Below are 19,651 nucleotides of genomic sequence, written 5' to 3'. Positions count from 1 at the left end.
GCTCCGGCCCTCATCAGCCACACGTGACCTTCAAGACACCAAACTTCCAAAGATCCGTGTTGAGGACTTCCCAGTGCTGGAGAAGGATGGAGACTTGGACTCTTTCTTGACTGCTTTTGAGCGGACTTGCTTGCAGCACCATCTGAACAAGGACCAGTGGGCCAAATACCTGACCCCCCGTTTAAGGGGTAAGGCCCTGGATATCCTTGGGGACTTGCCTGCTGAGGCGGATCAGGGCTACGACACCATCAAGCGGGCCCTGATCCAACAGTACAACCTCACCCCGGAGTCCTACCGCAAGAAGTTCCGGACGCTGCAGAAGGGACCAAAGGACTCCTGGGCTGACCACCGGCGGGCACTTACCCGAGCTGCCGACCACTGGACCCAAGGCCTGCAGCTTTCCACCGGACCGGAGATCCTGGACTTGTTCATCACGGAGCAACTCTTGTGGAACTGCCCTGAGGATCTCCGCCAGTTCATCCGAGACCAGAAGCCAAAGGGATCCACGGCTACAGCTGCCCTGGCAGATGACTACACCAACAATCGGGCTCCTGAAGCCAGGAGAGCAGCCACCAGCAGCACCTGGAGAGGGGGTAAGATGAACTCTGCGACTGCCCCACCTGCCCCTAGACTGCAGGGGGTGTCCCCCTCAACTCCCCTCTCCAGGCCCGTGGCAGAGCCAAGACGGTGCCACCAGTGCAACCTACCTGGACACTTCAAGGCCATGTGCCCTCAGCGTCCCAAGGCCCCGGCTCCGTCCCCGTCCCAAGGGCCGCCCAAGGTGTATTGTGTGGGTGGGGGTGGTGGTAGGTCCCTGGACAGCTTCCAACCTGTCACCGTCGGCCAGTCTGTGACCATAGGACTGCGAGACAGCGCCTCGGAGGTGACTCTGGTGCGGCCTGAGATGGTGTCCCCCCAAGACTTGATCCCTGGAAAAACCCTCGCTGTCTCCGGGATTGGAGGCATTGACCCGGCGCTGCCTGTTGCTAACATTTGTGTGGACTGGGGCGCAGGGCGAGGGGTGAGGGAGGTGGGGGTAACTGATCGGATCCCTGCAAACGTGCTACTTGGGACAGATTTGGGGCAAATAACCTCCCAGTTTGGCCCCGCCCCAAAGGCTGAACCTTCAGCCAGTGCTGACGTGCCTCCGGACAATGTTAATGTGTTATCTATGAATGATGTAAGGGAGGAGGGAGTGAACTCCGATATTTCTGCTTGCACAGACACCATAGACACACACGCAGCTGCAGCTGTGACAGGAGGGGAGGGGGTCAGAGACAGGTGCGACAATGCCTCTACAAGTAACCAGCCAGTGAGCTGGGATCTGTTGCCCTCTGCAGGGATAAGCAGAGAGCAGGGTGCTGCAGGGGGAGGACCAGTGTGTGGGGTGGGGGCTACCACAGCAAATGTGGGGTCCCCAGAGATTTCACAGCGGGGTTCTGTTGCTGCAGGAGGGGAACAGGCAGGTGAGATTGGGGCCGGTCCAGGAGCGGAAGTGCTCCCAGGTAAGATCTCGGTGCATGGTTCCCCCACAACCGGGGTGTCAGGAAGCCAGGTAGGTCTGCCTGAACCGGCGACTTGGTCAGGAACGGAGGAGGAGCAGGCACGACCCACGGTCGCAGCGGCTGTGGCCGCTGTCACCCGCAGTGGGAGTGCTGGGAGCCAAGGGGCCTCCCGGAGGTCCGATAGCTCTTCCCCTTCTGACCAAGTGGCAGCCGAGTCAGGTGGAGGCCAGGACACAGGTCCCGGGGTACTGACTGAAGATGTGACAGTCTCGTCGATTCTGGCCACATCTAGTCAGGGGTTTCAGGCAGCGTTAGAAGCTGACGACAGCCTGAAAGCTCTTAAGGAGCAGGCGGCACAGCCTCCCTCGGACTCGGACCCGGAGCGAGTGGTCTGGGACCAAGGACGGCTGTACCGGGCCACGGTCCAGCAGGGTTCACCGGAGGCGTGGCCCAGGGACCGACAGTTGGTGGTACCCTATCCGTTCCGGACGGAGTTGTTGCGGATCGCACATGAGATTCCGATGGCCGGACACCTAGGGATCGCTAAGACCAAGGCCAGGTTAAACCAGCATTTCTACTGGCCAAAAATGGGGGCCGATGTGGCTGCCTACTGCCGTTCGTGTGAAACCTGTCAGAGAGTGGGGAAGGCGGGGCCACGCCCCAAAGCCCCACTGGTATCTCTGCCAATCATCGATGAGCCTTTCAGGAGGGTGGCTGTGGATCTGGTCGGCCCGCTGGCCATCCCCAGCAGCTCCGGGAAACGCTTCATACTGACGGTAGTGGACTATGCCACCCGGTACCCAGAAGCCGTGGCCTTGTCGTCCATTCGGGCTGACAAGGTGGCCACCGCATTGCTGGAGATTTTCTCCCGAGTGGGTTTTCCCCAGGAAATGCTCACTGACCGGGGGACCCAATTCATGTCCCAGCTGATGGAGACCCTCTGTAAGCAAGTCCAGGTGCGACATCTGGTGGCCAGCCCGTACCATCCACAGACTAATGGCCTGTGCGAGCGGTTCAATGGCACCTTAAAGCAGATGCTTAAGATGTTGGTCGACTCCCATGGGCGTGACTGGGAGCGGTATCTCCCACACCTGTTATTTGCTTACCGGGAGGTTCCACAGGCCTCAACAGGATTCTCACCGTTTGAGCTCCTGTACGGGCGACGTGTGCGGGGCCCCCTGGCTCTGGTGAAAGAGGCTTGGGAAGGGGATTTGGCCACCCCTGGAGTGTCGGTTATCGAGTATGTCATGCGCTTCCGGGACAAAATGCAGGCCTTGACGCAACTGGTACACGACAATATGGCTCAAGCCCAGGCCGATCAGAAGCGTTGGTACGACCAGAACGCTTGTGAGAGGACCTACCAAGTGGGTCAAGAGGTGTGGGTACTGGTCCCCGTACCACAGGACAAGCTTCAGGCAGCCTGGGAAGGCCCATACCTCGTGTACCAGCAGCTCAACCCTGTGACGTACCTGGTCACCCTGGACCCTGCCCGTGGAAGGCGGAAGCCCTTCCATGTGAACATGATGAAGGCACATCATGAGCGGGAGGCATGTGCGCTCCCCGTGTGCAACCTGCCCGAGGAGGGAGAAGCGGAAACCCTCTTGGATATGCTAGCCCAGGTTAGGGCAGGCGGATCCATTGAGGATGTGGAGGTTGGCCACCAGCTCTTGGAGGACCAACGGTCCCAGCTGTGGGCCACCCTACACCCCTTCCGGGGGTTGTTTACCAACCAGCCCGGAAGGACTGACTTGGCTGTCCATCACGTGGACACTGGGGATCATCCCCCGATCCGGCGTTCAGCATATCGGGTCTCCCTGGAGGTGCAGCAACACATGCGCCAGGAGATTGACGAGATGCTGGAGCTGGGGGTGATCCAGGCATCCAACAGCGCTTGGGCCTCGCCTGTAGTCCTCGTCCCTAAGAAGGACCGAACCACTCGGTTCTGCGTGGACTACAGGGGGCTCAATGCTGTCACGGTCGCCGATGCGTACCCAATGCCACGCATCGATGACCTGCTCGATCAGTTGGCCGGGGCTCAGTACCTGACCATCATGGATCTGAGCCGGGGATATTGGCAGATCCCCCTGACTCGCAAGGCCAGGGAACGCTCTGCCTTTATTACCCCATTTGGACTGTACGAGTCCACGGTGATGCCATTCGGGATGAGGAATGCCCCTGCCACTTTCCAGCGGATGGTCAACACCCTGCTCAAGGGACTTGAAGGGTACGCGGCCGCGTACCTGGATGACATTGCCGTCTTCAGTCCCACCTGGGAGGACCACCTAGAGCATCTAGCACAGGTGCTCAGGCGGATCCACCGGGCAGGTTTGACCATCAAGCCGGGAAAGTGTCAGCTGGCCATGAGCGAGGTCCAGTACCTCGGTCACCGGGTAGGTGGGGGAACGCTGAAGCCCGAGCCTGAGAAAGTGGAGGCCATCGCATCCTGGCCCACCCCCAGGACCAAGAAGCAGGTGATGTCCTTCTTGGGGACCGCTGGGTACTATAGGAGGTTTGTTCCACGCTATAGTAGCCTGGCAAAGCCCTTGACGGACCTCACCAAGAAGAAGCTGCCCTCTGCAGTCGATTGGACAGTGGACTGCGAGACAGCCTTCCGGGCCCTAAAGGACGCCCTGTCCAGCCCGCCCGTGCTACAGGCAGCCGACTTCACGCGGCCGTTTGTAGTACAGACCGACGCCAGTGACTTCGGCCTCGGTGCGGTGCTCAGCCAGGTGGACTCTGCGAGCCAAGAGCACCCAGTCTTGTACCTGAGCAGGAAGCTGTTACCAAGGGAAGTGGCCTATTCTACAATGGAGAAGGAGTGCCTGGCCATAGTGTGGGCCCTGCAGCGTCTGCAACCCTATCTATACGGGCGCCACTTCATCGTGGAGACGGACCACCATCCCCTCAGCTGGTTGCACACCGTCTCTGGGACGAATGGGCGATTGTTGCGATGGAGCCTTGCGCTCCAGCAATACAACTTCACCATTCGCCACAAAAGGGGCCGTGACCACGGTAACGCAGACGGGCTGTCCCGACAAGGAGAGGTCGCGGACGGGCGCACGGGGGAACACCGGAGTGTGCTGCCCCCTAGCGCCCTCAAAAGGGGGGAGGTGTGAGGTAAATCCGGAGATATGACGATAAATCATGACATTCAAGTCATGTCAGGAAGCCCTCTCCTGGTGTCACTACCCCCTTCCCTTCACACAACTGGTTTAGCAACAAATCCATGGCCATGTCCTGTGATATGGAAATTAGGTGGCTTTAGGACAATGGATACAGGATGACTCCCTGCCGTCACCCTGTAGTAGGAGCTGCTAGCTCATTAGCAAGGCTATGGAACTAGCAGACAGAACGACTCCAGTAAAAAATGGTTCATATCTCGCAAGCCATATTTCCGATAAATATGGCAACCATAACAATGGTGTCTCCGCATGTGGACGATGCTGGCACACCCTTTTTATGGAAGTAGGACATTGGGAAACACACCAAACGTGATATCAGCCAATGGGGAACTGGCAGACAGGTCATGAGTCCCCTCGTTCTGTAGCTAAATTCATAACTGTCACAATGAGAGCATTGGCGTCTGCCTACGACGCTCCCAGGCAAAGTTATAGCCAAAATCCCCTTTGCTGGATAATTCTGATCCATGCAGGGGGAGTGGCAGTGCTTCCCTGTGAGGTCACTAAGGTAGGAGGGGACCTGGATCTGCCCAGGTTGATAACCCTACTTCGGCCATTTTCCAGCGTTCTTCTGCTCGGGGGCCTGGTTGGGAAAGACCTGTGAGGAAGAATCCTAGAAACCTGGTCTACAGCGCCCCCCTGTGGCCAGACACACAAGGTAACTGATGTAATTGTATACCTGTTTGTAACCCATGCTTTATCTGTAACTGTACTCTGACATATGTATATTCTGTAGATTCCCTATTGTATATATTGTAGTTTCTAGTGTGCTTTAGGCGATTAAATTATATAATTAATCTTGGGCTGTTCTGTTATCTCGATCTTGAATCCCACGTCTGTGTGTTCGGCTAATAGTTACCGTAAATCGGTTGGTGGCAGCGAGTTGTGCCAAGGATTATTGTGGGGAGGCCAGTGAGATTCGGGGAGAGTTTATATATTCCGCCCGCGGAGGTCGGGGGAATATATACCTTACTCTCACCGGGGACCCTTCAATAATCGGCATAAGTAGTATAGCGGCCTCCTTGCTTATTGTCGGGCAATTCCATAATTGGCCTGACTATAAGAGGGGCGCTAGAGAGCGCGTCACGTGCTCTGTCTGTCGGTCGGGAGGTATAAAGTAGGGGTGACCCCCACTTGTTACCCCCCGATTGTGACGTACTGGTAGCCAGCGCGGGGGATTTCTGAGTGACCCCCCCGGTGGTTTGTGACACCAGCGTCCGCCGCTCTCACGCTGCCAGTGCCGGCTCCCTGCACACGTAGCTGGAGTACACATCGGGTAATTAACCCGATGTGTACTCTGGCTAGGAGTGCAGGGAGCCAGCGCTAAGCGGTGTGCACTGGTAACCAAGGTAAATATCGGGTTGGTTACCCGATATTTACCTTAGTTAACAAGCGCAGCATGCTTCCACGCGTCGCTGCTGGCTGGGGGCTGGTCACTGGTCTCTGGTGAGATCTGCCTGTGTGACAGCTCACCAGCAACCAGTGTAGCGACGCTCCAGCGATCCCTGCCTGGTCAGGTTGCTGGTGGGATCGCTGGAGCGTCGCTTAGTGTGACGGTACCTTTAATGCTACAGTAATTGCATCCGCTCTAGTTCAATGTTGAAATCCATTCTCCTCACGAACAGTAATGAAACTTCCATGATTGTCTATGGATCTTGCCTGTGCACTTGTTTAATTTTGGTAAATGAGGCAGATTTATTACTATTGGCACACAGTTCCTACAGCTTGCCTCTGTTGGGGAATAGGGTGCATGCTGCACTGGGATGAGGATGGCAATATCCTGTTCATGAATCGTCGTTTGAAGACAATGCCATGTTGGAAATTTGTAATAAAGAAGTATACACAGTACAACTCAGAAATTCAGATGTGGTAATAAAGAGTGGCACAGGAGCTTCATAAAGAGGGCACCAAACTTGTATTGCATTTTCTGATACAAATGCATAAATAAATCAGCCCCAATGATTATACAACAGGGGCTACAATAATACACAGTATATCCAAAGTATCTAACGGAATTAGTCTACAGTATATAGTACTCACATCGATTTGTTATTTGTGCAAGGCGTGATTTCTCAGAAGAGAAATTCTCATCCAGATCAAACAGTTCAAGAGCTGGAGCGGGAGGTTCACGAAACGATGGAGGGAATACCTAAGAGGTGAGAGGATATAAATATATAGAAAAAAAGATCAAGATCCGCCTTGAGAGTTACGCGGTGTTTTTTATATTCACAGACATTAATATATTTATAGCCATGCACAGTGTTTTGGAAGGCCCGCTGCTGCTGTCTGCATGTCCTGTCCAGTCCTTGTGGATAAGGACTGGTGCCTGATGTAAACTCCCCTGACGATTACTAATGTAAGAAAATCGTTGGGAGAACAGGGACATAAGGATCTCATTTCAAAACAAGGGCACCATATGATTAGTCCATTTAAGGACCATTGGGACGCCCAGGATGTATGTGGATCCTTTAAAGTGAAGGTGGATGCATCGCATTTTGATGGGTGAGAGCATTCCATTTATCTGCTTATAAGACAGTGATTTCTGGACCTTGTGGTACTTTTTAGTCCAAATCTTGTTGTTAGCTATCTTTGCCTGCAGTTTGCACCGGTCAGCATACCATACATGTGTTATCTTTTAGAAAACCCTTTTCTGGCCATTTGAACCCCTGATACATGCTAAGGGGGATGTGTGATGTATGGCATTTTTTAGATAACTTTTTACTGAAGTAAGGATCTCCTGCTTCCTTTTAAGGAAAAATATATTAAAAGTTAAAGGAGTTATCCGACATACACTCCAAACAAAATTGTAAGCTAATCTGTGCTGTATTGTCATATAAATCACCCCTACATTGTTATTTTTAGTTTTCTAACTTTTGCTCCTCTTGAATTCACCCTTTATTCTCTGCAGCACCTTGTTTACATTCAGCTCCAACAAACATGACAATTTCCTGTATTCTTGGTTGCCAAACCTCAGTCAGAGCTGGTACCACCCAGCCTCAGTGTCCAGAAACGCCCCCTGCCCGGCCTCAGTGTCCAGAAACGCCCCCTGCCCGGCCTCAGTGTCCAGAAACGCCCCCCTGCCCGGCCTCAGTGTCCAGAAACGCCCCCTGCCCGGCCTCACTGTCCAGAAACGCCCCCTGCCCGGCCTCAGTGTCCAGAAACGCCCCCTGCCCTCCCTCTGCACATTCAATGGCTGTCCGTATTCTGCCCGGCACCTGACCTCTCAGCATGTGACAGAGCAGAGATCCAGCTTCTCTCATCTGTGACACAGCAATCAGCTCACATCCCATCAACAATGGTAACAGAAAGAGTTGTTACATGTTCCTCACCCCTTATAGATAAATGAATACTGTGTAAGGCCCCTTTCACACGTCAGTGATTCTGGTACGTTTGTGCTTTTTTTTAAACGTACCAGAATCACTGACATACGCAGACCCATTATAATGAATGGGTCTGCTCACACGTCAGTGATTTTTCACTGCACGTGTCTCCGTGCGGAGTACCCGCGTGTGCGTGATTGCCGCACGGAGACATGTCCATTTTTTTCTGGCATCACTGATGTCCCACGGACCACGCAGTGGTGTGGTCCGTAAAACACGTGCCAGAAAAAAACGTGCTTTTAAAATAAAAAACATTTTAACTCACCCGGCGTCCAGCGATGTCCTCTGCAGCACGTACAGCTTGCTGCTTCTGAGCCGGCTCATTATTGTCGCGCATATTAATGATGCACAACACAGCCGACCCGGAAGCAGCTGCTGCGGGGGTCACCGCCGGCCGGATGCTGCACCACGGGAGCGATCAGCACCATGGAGAGTGGGAGCGGGCGCAGGTGAGTTGATTACTAAGTGCAATCACGGGCCACGGAGAACGGAGCCCGGATTGCACTTAGACAACCCACGTGTGCTGTGAATCACGGCACACGCAGGGGATATGTGCGTGTTTTACATGCCAGTGAAAAACGTCACTGTTTTTCACTAACGTGTGAAACGGGCCTAAGGCAGACTATATATAGCACCCAATGTGAGTCTATAGTAGATATATACGCCATGTATATATGGTACATGTGTGTGTGTGTGTGTGCGTGGTTTGTGTCATATAGTTATGTGTATACATATATATATATATATATATATATGCACATAGATTCTCCAGGCTTATCCCTCTATGTGTCACTATATGAATTGACACATTGGGCTCCGAATGTAGAGTGTGCAGATTGCATACGAGTGGTCATATGACCATTCATTCTGACTGTCGACAACTGTGTCTGCTGCATGTGATGTGAGGATTCACATATCTACACTGTGTAGCAGCAAGCAAGAAATAGTGCGATAATACACATACATACACACACACACACACACACACACACACACACACACACTCAGCTTTATATATTAGATTATATATATATATATACAGTTAGGTCCAGAAATATTTGGACAGTGACACAATTTTCGCGAGTTGGGCTCTGCATGCCACCACATTGGATTTGAAATGAAACCTCTACAACAGAATTCAAGTGCAGATTGTAATGTCTAATTTGAAGGTTTGAACAAAAATATCTGATAGAAATTGTAGGAATTGTACACATTTCTTTACAAACACTCCACATTTTAGGAGGTCAAAAGTAATTGGACAAATAAACCAAACCCAAACAAAATATATTTATTTTCAATATTTTGTTGCGAATCCTTTGGAGGCAATCACTGCCTTAAGTCTGGAACCCATGGACATCACCAAACGCTGGGTTTCCTCCTTCTTAATGCTTTGCCAGGCCTTTACAGCCGCAGTCTTCAGGTCTTGCTTGTTTGTGGGTCTTTCCGTCTTAAGTCTGGATTTGAGCAAGTGAAATGCATGCTCAATTGGGTTAAGATCTGGTGCTTGACTTGGCCATTGCAGAATGTTCCACTTTTTTGCACTCATGAACTCCTGGGTAGCTTTGGCTGTATGCTTGGGGTCATTGTCCATCTGTACTATGAAGCGCAGCGCCGTCCGATCAACTTTGCGGCATTTGGCTGAATCTGGGCTGAAAGTAAATCCCGGTACACGTCAGAATTCATCCGGCTACTCTTGTCTGCTGTTATGTCATCAATAAACACAAGTGACCCAGTGCCATTGAAAGCCATGCATGCCCATGCCATCACGTTGCCTCCACCATGTTTTACAGAGGATGTGGTGTGCCTTGGATCATGTGCCGTTCCCTTTCTTCTCCAAACTTTTTTCTTCCCATCATTCTGGTACAGGTTGATCTTTGTCTCATCTGTCCATAGAATACTTTTCCAGAACTGAGCTGGCTTCATGAGGTGTTTTTCAGCAAATGTTACTCTGGCCTGTCTATTTTTGGAATTGATGAATGGTTTGCATCTAGATGTGAACCCTTTGTATTTACTTTCATGGAGTCTTCTCTTTACTGTTAACTTAGAGACAGATACACCTACTTCACTGAGAGTGTTCTGGACTTCAGTTGATGTTGTGAACGGGTTCTTCTTCACCAAAGAAAGTATGCGGCGATCATCCACCACTGTTGTCATCCGTGGACGCCCAGGCCTTTTTGAGTTCCCAAGCTCACCAGTCAATTCCTTTTTTCTCAGAATGTACCCGACTGTTGATTTTGCTACTCCAAGCATGTCTGCTATCTCTCTGATGGATTTTTTCTTTTTTTTCAGCCTCAGGATGTTCTGCTTCACCTCAATTGAGAGTTCCTTAGACCGCATGTTGTCTGGTCACAGCAACAGCTTCCAAATGCAAAACCACACACCTGTAATCAACCCCAGACCTTTTAACCACTTCATTGATTACAGGTTAACGAGGGAGACGCCTTCAGAGTTAATTGCAGCCCTTAGAGTCACTTGTCCAATTACTTTTGGTCCTTTGAAAAAGAGGAGGCTATGCATTACAGAGCTATGATTCCTAAACCCTTTCTCCGATTTGGATGTGAAAACTCTCATATTGCAGCTGGGAGTGGGCACTTTCAGCCCATATTATATATATATAATTGTATTTCTGAACATGTTTTTGTAAACAGCTAAAATAACAAAACTTGTGTCACTGTCCAAATATTTCTGGCCCTGACTGTATATATATATATATATATATATATATATATATATAATATTTATTTAAAATTGAAAGATATATACAGTTGTGTACCGCTCATGGCGGCAGACCACGTTGCTACTAAGGGACCTGTGAGTTAGGGGGCCAGTTCCAGGGCCTGCACTGGACCCTCCCCCGTCCTGTATTGCACGTTCAACTGAACGATAAATGCCAATGCCAGGCTTCTCCTTCACTTGCTGGGCCGCTAATTACTGCTCATTCATATGCACTGCTTTCCCCGTCCTCCGGCTGTCCTGTCTCCTGTGATTGGTTGCAGTCAGATGCACCCTTAGCGTATGTGACAGCATCTGCCTACAACCAATCACGGGCGCCAAGATGGTTGATGAGCGGGAAAGCAATTCAACTCTGCGGATCATTATTGTGGTATAAAACGCATAAAATTTTTCACTGTGTTTTTCTCCCATATTATGACACCAAGAACAGAAAAAGCATATGGCTACAGTATGCAGCCCCCAGCCGTGCGCTTATCTTGGCTGTGTATCCAAATAAGAGGAACTGCATGCGGCTTTTTTCTTGATTTACAAAAATAATTTAAAAATAAATGAAATTCAGTCCCCCCGAATTTTGGTACCCAGGCATGATAAACCACAAAAGCTGGGGGCTGGTATTGTCAGGCTGGGGAGACCCCTATTTATTGAGCCGCCCCGTGCCTAAAAATAGCAGCCTGCAGCCACTCAGGATTGTCACATCCATTAGATGTGACAATCCCAGCACTTTACCTGGCTCTTCCTGGTTGCTCTGGGGCGGTGGCAATCAGGCTAATATGAAGTTAATCACAGCCCACAGCTGCCTCTAAGCCAGATATTAATCGTCAGGGTCTATGAGACACCCCCCCCCCTTAGTAATCTGTAAGTGACAGTAAATAAACACATACACCAAGAAAAAACAGTTTTTTGTAATTAAATACATCACCCTCATAAGCCTCTTGATTAGGCTACATTCACAGGACTGCCCCGTTTTTGCGGTCTGCAAAAAAATGGTCATGTTTTTTCACGGATGCAACTGTGTGGCATCCGTTTCGTTCTGTATATGGTCCGTGTGTCATCTGCGTACCTTCCTATTTTTTTCATACTGCAAAAAAACGGAAGCAGCTAGATAGATAGAGGGATAGATAGAGACAGATAGCTAGAGGGATAAATAGAGGGATGGATGAATGAATCAAGGGATAGATAGAGGGATAGATAATAGATGAGAAAGACCAATGTAATGTCCTATCCCCCCCCGCATATTCTAAGCTGGCACCCTTTAGTGCCTTTCATGTGGCACTAAAGGGTGCTTAGCCTTGTATTTAGCCAATAAATAAATAAATAATTAAAAAAAAACCGACGTGAGGTACCCCCTATCTTTTGTAGCCAGCTAGGGTAAAGCAGACGGCTGCAGCCTGCAGACCACAGCTGGCAGCTTCACCTTGGCTGGTAATCCAAAACAGAGGGCACCCCACGCTATTTAAAATTAAATAAATAATTTAAAACAAAAAACGTGGGGTCCCCCCCAAATTGCATCACCAGCCAAGGTAAAGCGGACAGCTGTGGTCTGGTATTCTCAGACTAGGGAGGTCCACCGTTATTGGACACTCCCCAGCCTAAAAATAGCAGGCTACAGCTGCCCCAGAAGTGGCGCATCCATTGGATGTGCCAATCCTGGCGCTTTGCCCCAACTCATCCCGTTGCCCTGGTGCGTTGGCAAACGGGGTAATATATGGGGTTGATGCCAGATGTGTAATGTCACCTGGCATCAAGCCCTGGGGTTGGTGAGGTCAGGCGTCTATCAGATACCCGACATCACCAACCCAGTCAGTAAGAAATAAAAAATAGACAACAAAAAAAGTTTTATTTGAAAAAACACTTCCCACATTCCCTCTTTCAACAATTTATTGACAAGAACAATCCAATCCGGGTCCGGCGTAATCCAATAAGGGGGTCGCACGGCGATCCATACCATAGTCAATGAGACTCCCAGTCAATGAAGAACAAAATGTTCCCCATTGGCTGGGAGAGCCGTGCAGTGACCTGAGCTAACATCAATAGGTCAGCCCAGGTCACTGCAGGGGATGCCGAGCGCTGCCATCAGGAGGTTAGATGAGATCATTACCTGCAGTAACGATCTCCTGCTCTCCTGACGTCAGCGCTGTCACTGACTTCTATGCCCGCCGCGTTCTACGCAGTATCGGGAGAGCCCATGACGTCACTGCTAGTGACAGTCTCGGGCCGCCCGCGAGACGGGCAGTGAAATCAGTGACCGCGGTGACGTCAGGAGGCAGGAGATCGTCACAGCAGGTAATTATCTCATCTAATCTAACCTGCAGCTACATGTGCAGAGAGCAGGGAGCCGCGCACACTGAGCGCTGGCTCCCTGCTCTCCTAGCTACAGTACACATCGGGTTAATTAACCCGATGTGTACTGCAGTTACATGTCACAGTGCAGAGAGCAGGGAGCTGCGCACACTGCTTAGCGCTGGCTCCTTGCTCTCCTAGCTACAGTACACATCGGGTTAATTACACGATGTGTACTGCAGCTACATGTGCACAGAGCAGGAGCCGGCGCTGGCAGCGTGAGAGCGGCGGAGGCTGGTAACTAAGGTAAATATCGGGTAACAACCTTGGTTACCCGATGTTTACCTTGGTTACAGCTTACCGCAGCTGCCAGATGCCGGCTCCTGCTCCCTGCTCGCTTCATTTCGTCGCTCTCTCGCTGTCACACACAGCGATCTGTGCGTCACAGCGGGAGAGCGACGACTAAAAAATGAAGCTGGACATTCAGCAACGAGCGGCGACCTCACAGCAGGGGCCAGCTCGTTGCTGGATGTCACACACAGCGACAGCGACGGGACGTCGCTGCAACGTCACAGAAAATGGTGACGTAGCAGCGACGTCGTTGTCGTTGTTGCTGTGTGTGACACCACCTTTAGCAGTCAGTGTCCCGCTCCCTGCCAGCCCCGCGGCGTGAGAAGCTGCTGATACTACGGGCAGACACTGACATTGCAGTGCGGGCAGCTGCGGGGCTGGCAGGGAGCGGGACACAGACTGCACGGGCAGTGATGACAAGCAGCGCTCGTCATCCCCGCGGCTGCACGCACTGCAGGGTGAGAAGCAGCTTATACTGCAGAGGGGGGCAAACACTGACACGCTGCAGTGCGGGCATCCGCGGGGCTGGCGCGGGACATAGACTGATGCACACACACAGGTAACCCATGATGACACAGGCAGCGAGCACGGGGGAGGGGGGGGAGACAGTTCCCAGGGCGTCAGGCAGTAAACATGATAAAGCGCTGGGGACACAGCGCTGACAATGTATCTGACAGCAAGTGTTCCTTGCCTTATTGAACTGGACACTGAATCGGCTGGAATTCAGGGCGCACGTAGCTGGGCACAGGAGGCGGGGGAGGGAGACTACGGAGTGTGTGGGAGGTTGTGGCCAGAGTACGGGGTGCAGGGGAATGTGTGGGAGGGTGCAGGGAACGGGGGCGGTTACTCCACGCACTGTACAGCCCAGCAGGGAGGCGACATGCTGTTCCAGATTTGCATGTCAACATGGCCCTGCCCATGTAGACATGAAATGACCGGAAGCAGCAAAATCGCGGCAGGAGCGGTCACATGACCACTCTGAGCCGGGGGAGAGGGGCTGACAGCAGGGCAGGTAAGTGGTCTCTATCTACTTACCTGCCCCAATGTAGCCCAATAGTGTAATAATGAAAAAAAGTCAAAAGAAGCCGGATAACCCCTTTAAGTTTTATATACTTGTACCCCAGCTTTCTACTCTGATAAAGTGCACAAACCCTATACATGTGAATGTATGGCCATAGTTACCAAAGTAGGTGTAAGAATCCAGGAGGACTTTATAAAGTACTTACAGCAGGCTCAAGGGCAGGGAGCGGAGCCTCAAACTGTGGCTGGATAAGCTGCAAAGTCTCATGCTTCACATTCAGTTCCTTGTAGGATCTGCAGAATGCGGGAGATCAGACATAAATAGCTGACAAAATAAGGACAGAAGTATAAAAGGAGAAGAAAACACCTTAAGGAGCCCAACACATACTTGAGAACTCTGGAGAGAGAAGAAGTATCCAGCTGATAGATACTCATGTCAAACAGAGTGGTGAAATCCCGAGGATTTTCATCTCCTTCCTGCAGGCAGACACGAAGCTGCTGGGATAATTTGTTGGTGTCGGGGATCATAGTGTAATCTGAAATCTGGAAGGATAAGAAGGTTCAGAGTTGGAACTGTCAAAACATGCACCTCTAACACTAAACGTTTTACTGACAACCCCGTAGGATGAAGCAGATTCTGCTATACTCACCTCCGGAGCTTCAGCATCAATTTGATTTAGCTGGATGTCATTAGTGGTGAGCCACTGCATAAGCACATCCTGTTAATAACAAGATAGAAACTTTATTGTGTGTGACAGCAGAATTTGTAATATTACTACCAGTAGCATAGCCACGCTAGTGTGATGTACTTAAAGAGAATCTGTCAGCTGGGTTTTGCAATGTAATCTGAAGACAGCAATGCTGCAACGGTTAACATACAGATTACAGCCAGGCATCTCTTATCACAAAGTTTGATTTTGTTTACCTGCAATGTTTAAGCTTCAGTAGCTTTATCATTAGTCAGACCCAGCACTGCATGAGCTCAAGTCCAACTCTACCCCCTTCAGTGATTAGCTGCTTCTATCTATGGAAATGTACACTGAGAGCCTGGTGTGGGCGGTGACAGCTGTATGGGTTATGTTACATGCTAAATCTAAAGTCTTTGATTTTGTCAGAACAGCTGCACCCAGTAATCTAAGTGATACACAGTTAGATTTAGGCTATGTGCCCACGGTGCTTTTTTTTCAGCACAAAAAAAGCAGCTTTTTTCTGTGCTTCTTTTCATGCTTTCATGCTTTTTTTCATGCTTCTTTTCATGCTTTCATGCTTTTTTTCTTGCTTCTTTTCATGCTTTTTTTCTTGCTTTTTTTCATGCTTCTTTTCATGCTTCTTTTCATGCTTCTTTTCATGCTTTTTTTCCTGCTTTTTTTCATGCTTTCATGCTTTTTTTCCTGCTTTTTTTCATGCTTCTTTTCATGCTTTTTTGTTACTATTGAATGCTTGTTTCAGCTCATTAAAGTTGGATGTGAAAAAAAGGTGTTCTGATATCATTTCCTTGTTCAGCCCATTTTTTTCAATCTCCATTTTGGAATAAAAGTGACAGGAAAATGATGATCTATTAGATCGTTTACCAGCACCGCTATTTACCGGCTCATGCAGGTGAATAGCGGTGCCGGGAATCAGGTGCTCGGAGATCACCGTTGCTATAGCAACCTGCTCATTAGGTTACTATGGCAACGGTGGTAGCGGTGATGTCACAGCTTACCAACCTGCAGTCTCTGCTAACTCATTGAGTGATTAGACAGCACGGGGATTTGAAGCGTTCTTCCTCCCCCGTGCTTTCTGATATAGCAGAGCTAGATCGGTGACAGAAGACCAGGATTGAGGAGGGGTGAGAGGGAGTAATAAAGATGGAGTCCCTAAGTGTGTCTGTGTATTTATTTTTAATAAAGTATTTTTTGTGTGGTTTTTTTTTTAACCCTTTATTGGAGATTCTTAATATCCAAGTCAAACTTGGCTTCACATTAAGAATCTCGGGCTTAATACCAGCTGGTAAAACAAAGCTGGTATTAACCCCTTATTACCCAGCGTGCCACCTGGCACCATGTCCACTGGAAGAGTTGGATACAGCGCCAAAAGATGGTGCTTCTATGAAAGCACCATTTTCTGGGGCAGCTGCGGACTGCAATACACAGCGGGTGGCCCAGAAAGCTTGGGCCACTCAGCATTGCGGTTTCCAGTCCCCAGCTGTCTGGTTGTACCTGGCTGGACACAAAAATTGGGCTAAGCCCATGGAATTTTTTTTTTAATTTTTTGGCAAAAAAACTCAAGAAAAAAGGGCTTAACTGGATTTTTCATTGCCAGTGAAGGTAACATCAAGCAGGAGGGGTTAGCAGCCAGTAGCTGTTTAAGTTACCCTAGCAATAGAAAATGCAGCTAGAGCCTAAGCATTTTTTTTACCCCTAACCCTTTTGGGTTATGTGTTTGTTTTTTTTGTTCTTTTTTTAATGAATTAAAAAAAAAATCGACATGGGCTTCGCCATATTATTGTACGCCAGCCAGGTACAGCAGGCAGGTACGGGTGGCCTCCAACCCCCAGCTGCCTATTTGTACCCAGCTGGGAACCAAAAATATAGGGAAGCCCTTTTTTTAATTATTTCATGAATTTCATAAAATAATAATAAAAAAAAACGACATGGGCTTCGCCCAATTTATGTGTCCAGCCAGGTACAACTAGGCAGCTGGGGACTGGAATCCGCAGTACAGGGTGGCCCAAGCTTTCTGGGCCCCCCCCCACTGCGAATTGCAGTCCGCGGCTGCCCCAGAAAATGGCGCATTCATAGGAAGCGCCATCTTCTGGTGCTGTATCCAACTCTTCCAGCGGCCCTGGTATCGGGTGGCTCACTGGGTAATAATGGGGTTAGGGCCAGCTTTGTATTATCAGCTGGCCCTAAGCCTGAAATTCATGGTGTCACGCCAATATTAGACATAGCCGCCATGAATTTCTAGTAAAGATAAAAAAAACACAACACAGAGAAAAATATTTTTCATTAGAAATAAAACACAACACAATTAGTGACTCCATCTTTATTGAACTAAAGAACCCCCCTCCGCCGTAGTCCTGGGTCGAGGGTCCCGAGGTGTCCAATCCGGATCCAATATCATCTGATTGAAAGGCAAACTGATCAGATGATGACACATCATCTGATCGGTTTGCCTTCTGATCAGATGATATTGGATTCAGGTCTTTGAACCTGACACAGGTTCAAGGACCTGAAACAGATTACACATCAGCTGATTGTCTAAAAGTCCCATGGGCTCCAGGACCCGCTGGTAAGCAGCTGATGCTATCACCTGATAGCATCACCCGATCGTTTACGTCCAGGGAAGATCAGCTGATTCATCATCTGTTTATTAAAAAGCCGGCAGGCTTTTCACCGATGGACATAATCAGCTGCTTACCGGCGGGTCCTGGAGCCCATGGGACGTGACCCAGGAGACTGCAGAGAGGTGAGTAAGGGGAAGAGTTCATCCCAGCAGCGGATCTCCAGGAAACCCCGGTGATCCTCCTACATGAACTGTATTCACCTTGTGACATCGGTGGACCTCCCTGTAGAGTGGTGTTGGTAAAACACTGCAAGAACACTGAATGTCTGGTGCACGGCACAAGGTGAACACAGTTCATGCAGGAGGATCACCGGGGTTTTTCGGGGTTCACCTTGACGTCAGCGGGGGTTGCCTGCATTTATGTGGCATAGGCTGTGCACCAGCCATTCAGTATTCTTGCGGTGTTTTACCGCGACATCTCTTTGCAGGGAAGTCCGGTGATGTCAGGAGGTGAATTCAATTCATGCCGGAGAATTACCGGGGGCTTTCCTGGAGATCCCCCGCTGGGATGAACTATTCACCTTGTGACGTCAGCGGGGGTCCCTGCATTGTTTACTGCCACACATCCCTGCAGAGAAGTTCCGGATCTCACAAGGTGCATACAATTCATGCTGGGGGATTACCGAGCAATGCCCCCCGCATTCCTGGCGATCCCCGCTGGGATGAACTCTTTACCTTGTGACATCAGCGGCGGTCCCTGCATTGTTTACCGCGACACCTCGCTGTATAAGTTCGGGAATGTCAGGAGGTGAATACAATTCATGCAGGGGGATTACTGGGGTATTTCCTGGAGATCCCCCGCTGTGATGAACTCTTTACCTTGTGACGTCAGCGGGGTCCCTGCAGAGGTGTCGCGCTAAACAATGGGAGATAAGATAACAGCTGCTGACGCTGGCTATGTGGCTTTCTTCTATGAAGGAATCTACATAGCCATAGCTTTCTTTTCTCCCTAAAAACGCCCAAACGCATAAAATATAAAGCAACGTGGGCATTACACATGCGTTTTTTCCTGCTTTTTTTCCCTACTCCATTGAAGTCAATTGGGGAAAAAAGCAGGGAAAAACGCTAAAACAATTGACATGTTGCTTCTTTTTTCAGCAAGAAAAAAAGCAACTGAAAAAGAAGCAACGTGGGCACAGCAAGTCCCGATTCTCATAGACTTTGCTGGGATGCTTTTTCCTTGCTTTTATTGATTAAAAAAAGCAATGAAAAACGCTAGAAAAAACGCTGTAAAAACGCCCTGTGGGCACAAGGCCTTAGGATCTCTTTGCCTACATCATGCTGCTCTCAGATGAATTTGTAAAAACCTGCTGACAGATTCCCTTTAAGGCTAGTATTTCATGGCAGTATATAAACGGATTTTTGTGTACTCACCGTAAAATCGTTTTCTCTTAGCCATCATTGGGGGACACAGGACCATGGGTGTTATGCTGCCTATCCATAGGAGGACACTAAGTAGATGCAAAAGCATAGCTCCTCCTCTGCAGTATACACCCCCTGGCCGGGCCAGGCAGTCTCAGTTTTAGTACACAAGCAGTAGGAGAAAAAAGCAGTAAAAAACTTCTCAACAGAGGAACATGAGAAAAGAAGAGAAAAAAAACCAAATAAGGTACTGAGAGAACCAAGGCCCCGCAGGGCAACAGGGTGGGTGCTGTGTCCCCCAATGATGGCTAAGAGAAAACTATTTTACGGTGAGTACACAAAAATCCGTTTTTCTCTGACGCCTCATTGGGGGACACAGGACTATGGGACGTCCTAAAGCAGTCCATGGGTGGGAAACATAAAAGAAGACAACACAACCCAAGGACTAGGAACCAGTCCCAGACAGCCTGGAGCGCCTACTGTGAGAGGTGCTCTATTGCCATTTGCAGAATTT

The 19,651-nt window shown here is 49.8% G+C and overlaps 1 protein-coding gene across 1 annotated transcript in view; it reads right to left on the bottom strand.

Annotated features, from left to right (window-relative positions):
• The window catches only part of IFT52 (intraflagellar transport 52), a 106,515-nt gene that overhangs the window by 23,389 nt on the left and 63,475 nt on the right, over nucleotides 1-19,651 (bottom strand). Inside the window, exons 9-12 of the mRNA XM_075349839.1 lie at nucleotides 15,099-15,167; nucleotides 14,837-14,991; nucleotides 14,655-14,742; nucleotides 6,725-6,833 (exon numbers count right to left, since the gene is read on the bottom strand). Coding sequence (XP_075205954.1) covers nucleotides 6,725-6,833; nucleotides 14,655-14,742; nucleotides 14,837-14,991; nucleotides 15,099-15,167 — 421 coding nt within the window. The remainder of the gene's footprint in view (nucleotides 1-6,724; nucleotides 6,834-14,654; nucleotides 14,743-14,836; nucleotides 14,992-15,098; nucleotides 15,168-19,651) is intronic.

The sequence above is a fragment of the Anomaloglossus baeobatrachus genome, chromosome 5, assembly GCF_048569485.1.
Source record: "Anomaloglossus baeobatrachus isolate aAnoBae1 chromosome 5, aAnoBae1.hap1, whole genome shotgun sequence".
NCBI classification, from domain to species: Eukaryota; Metazoa; Chordata; class Amphibia; order Anura; family Aromobatidae; genus Anomaloglossus; species Anomaloglossus baeobatrachus.
This window is presented reverse-complemented; position numbering and strand designations above follow the sequence as displayed.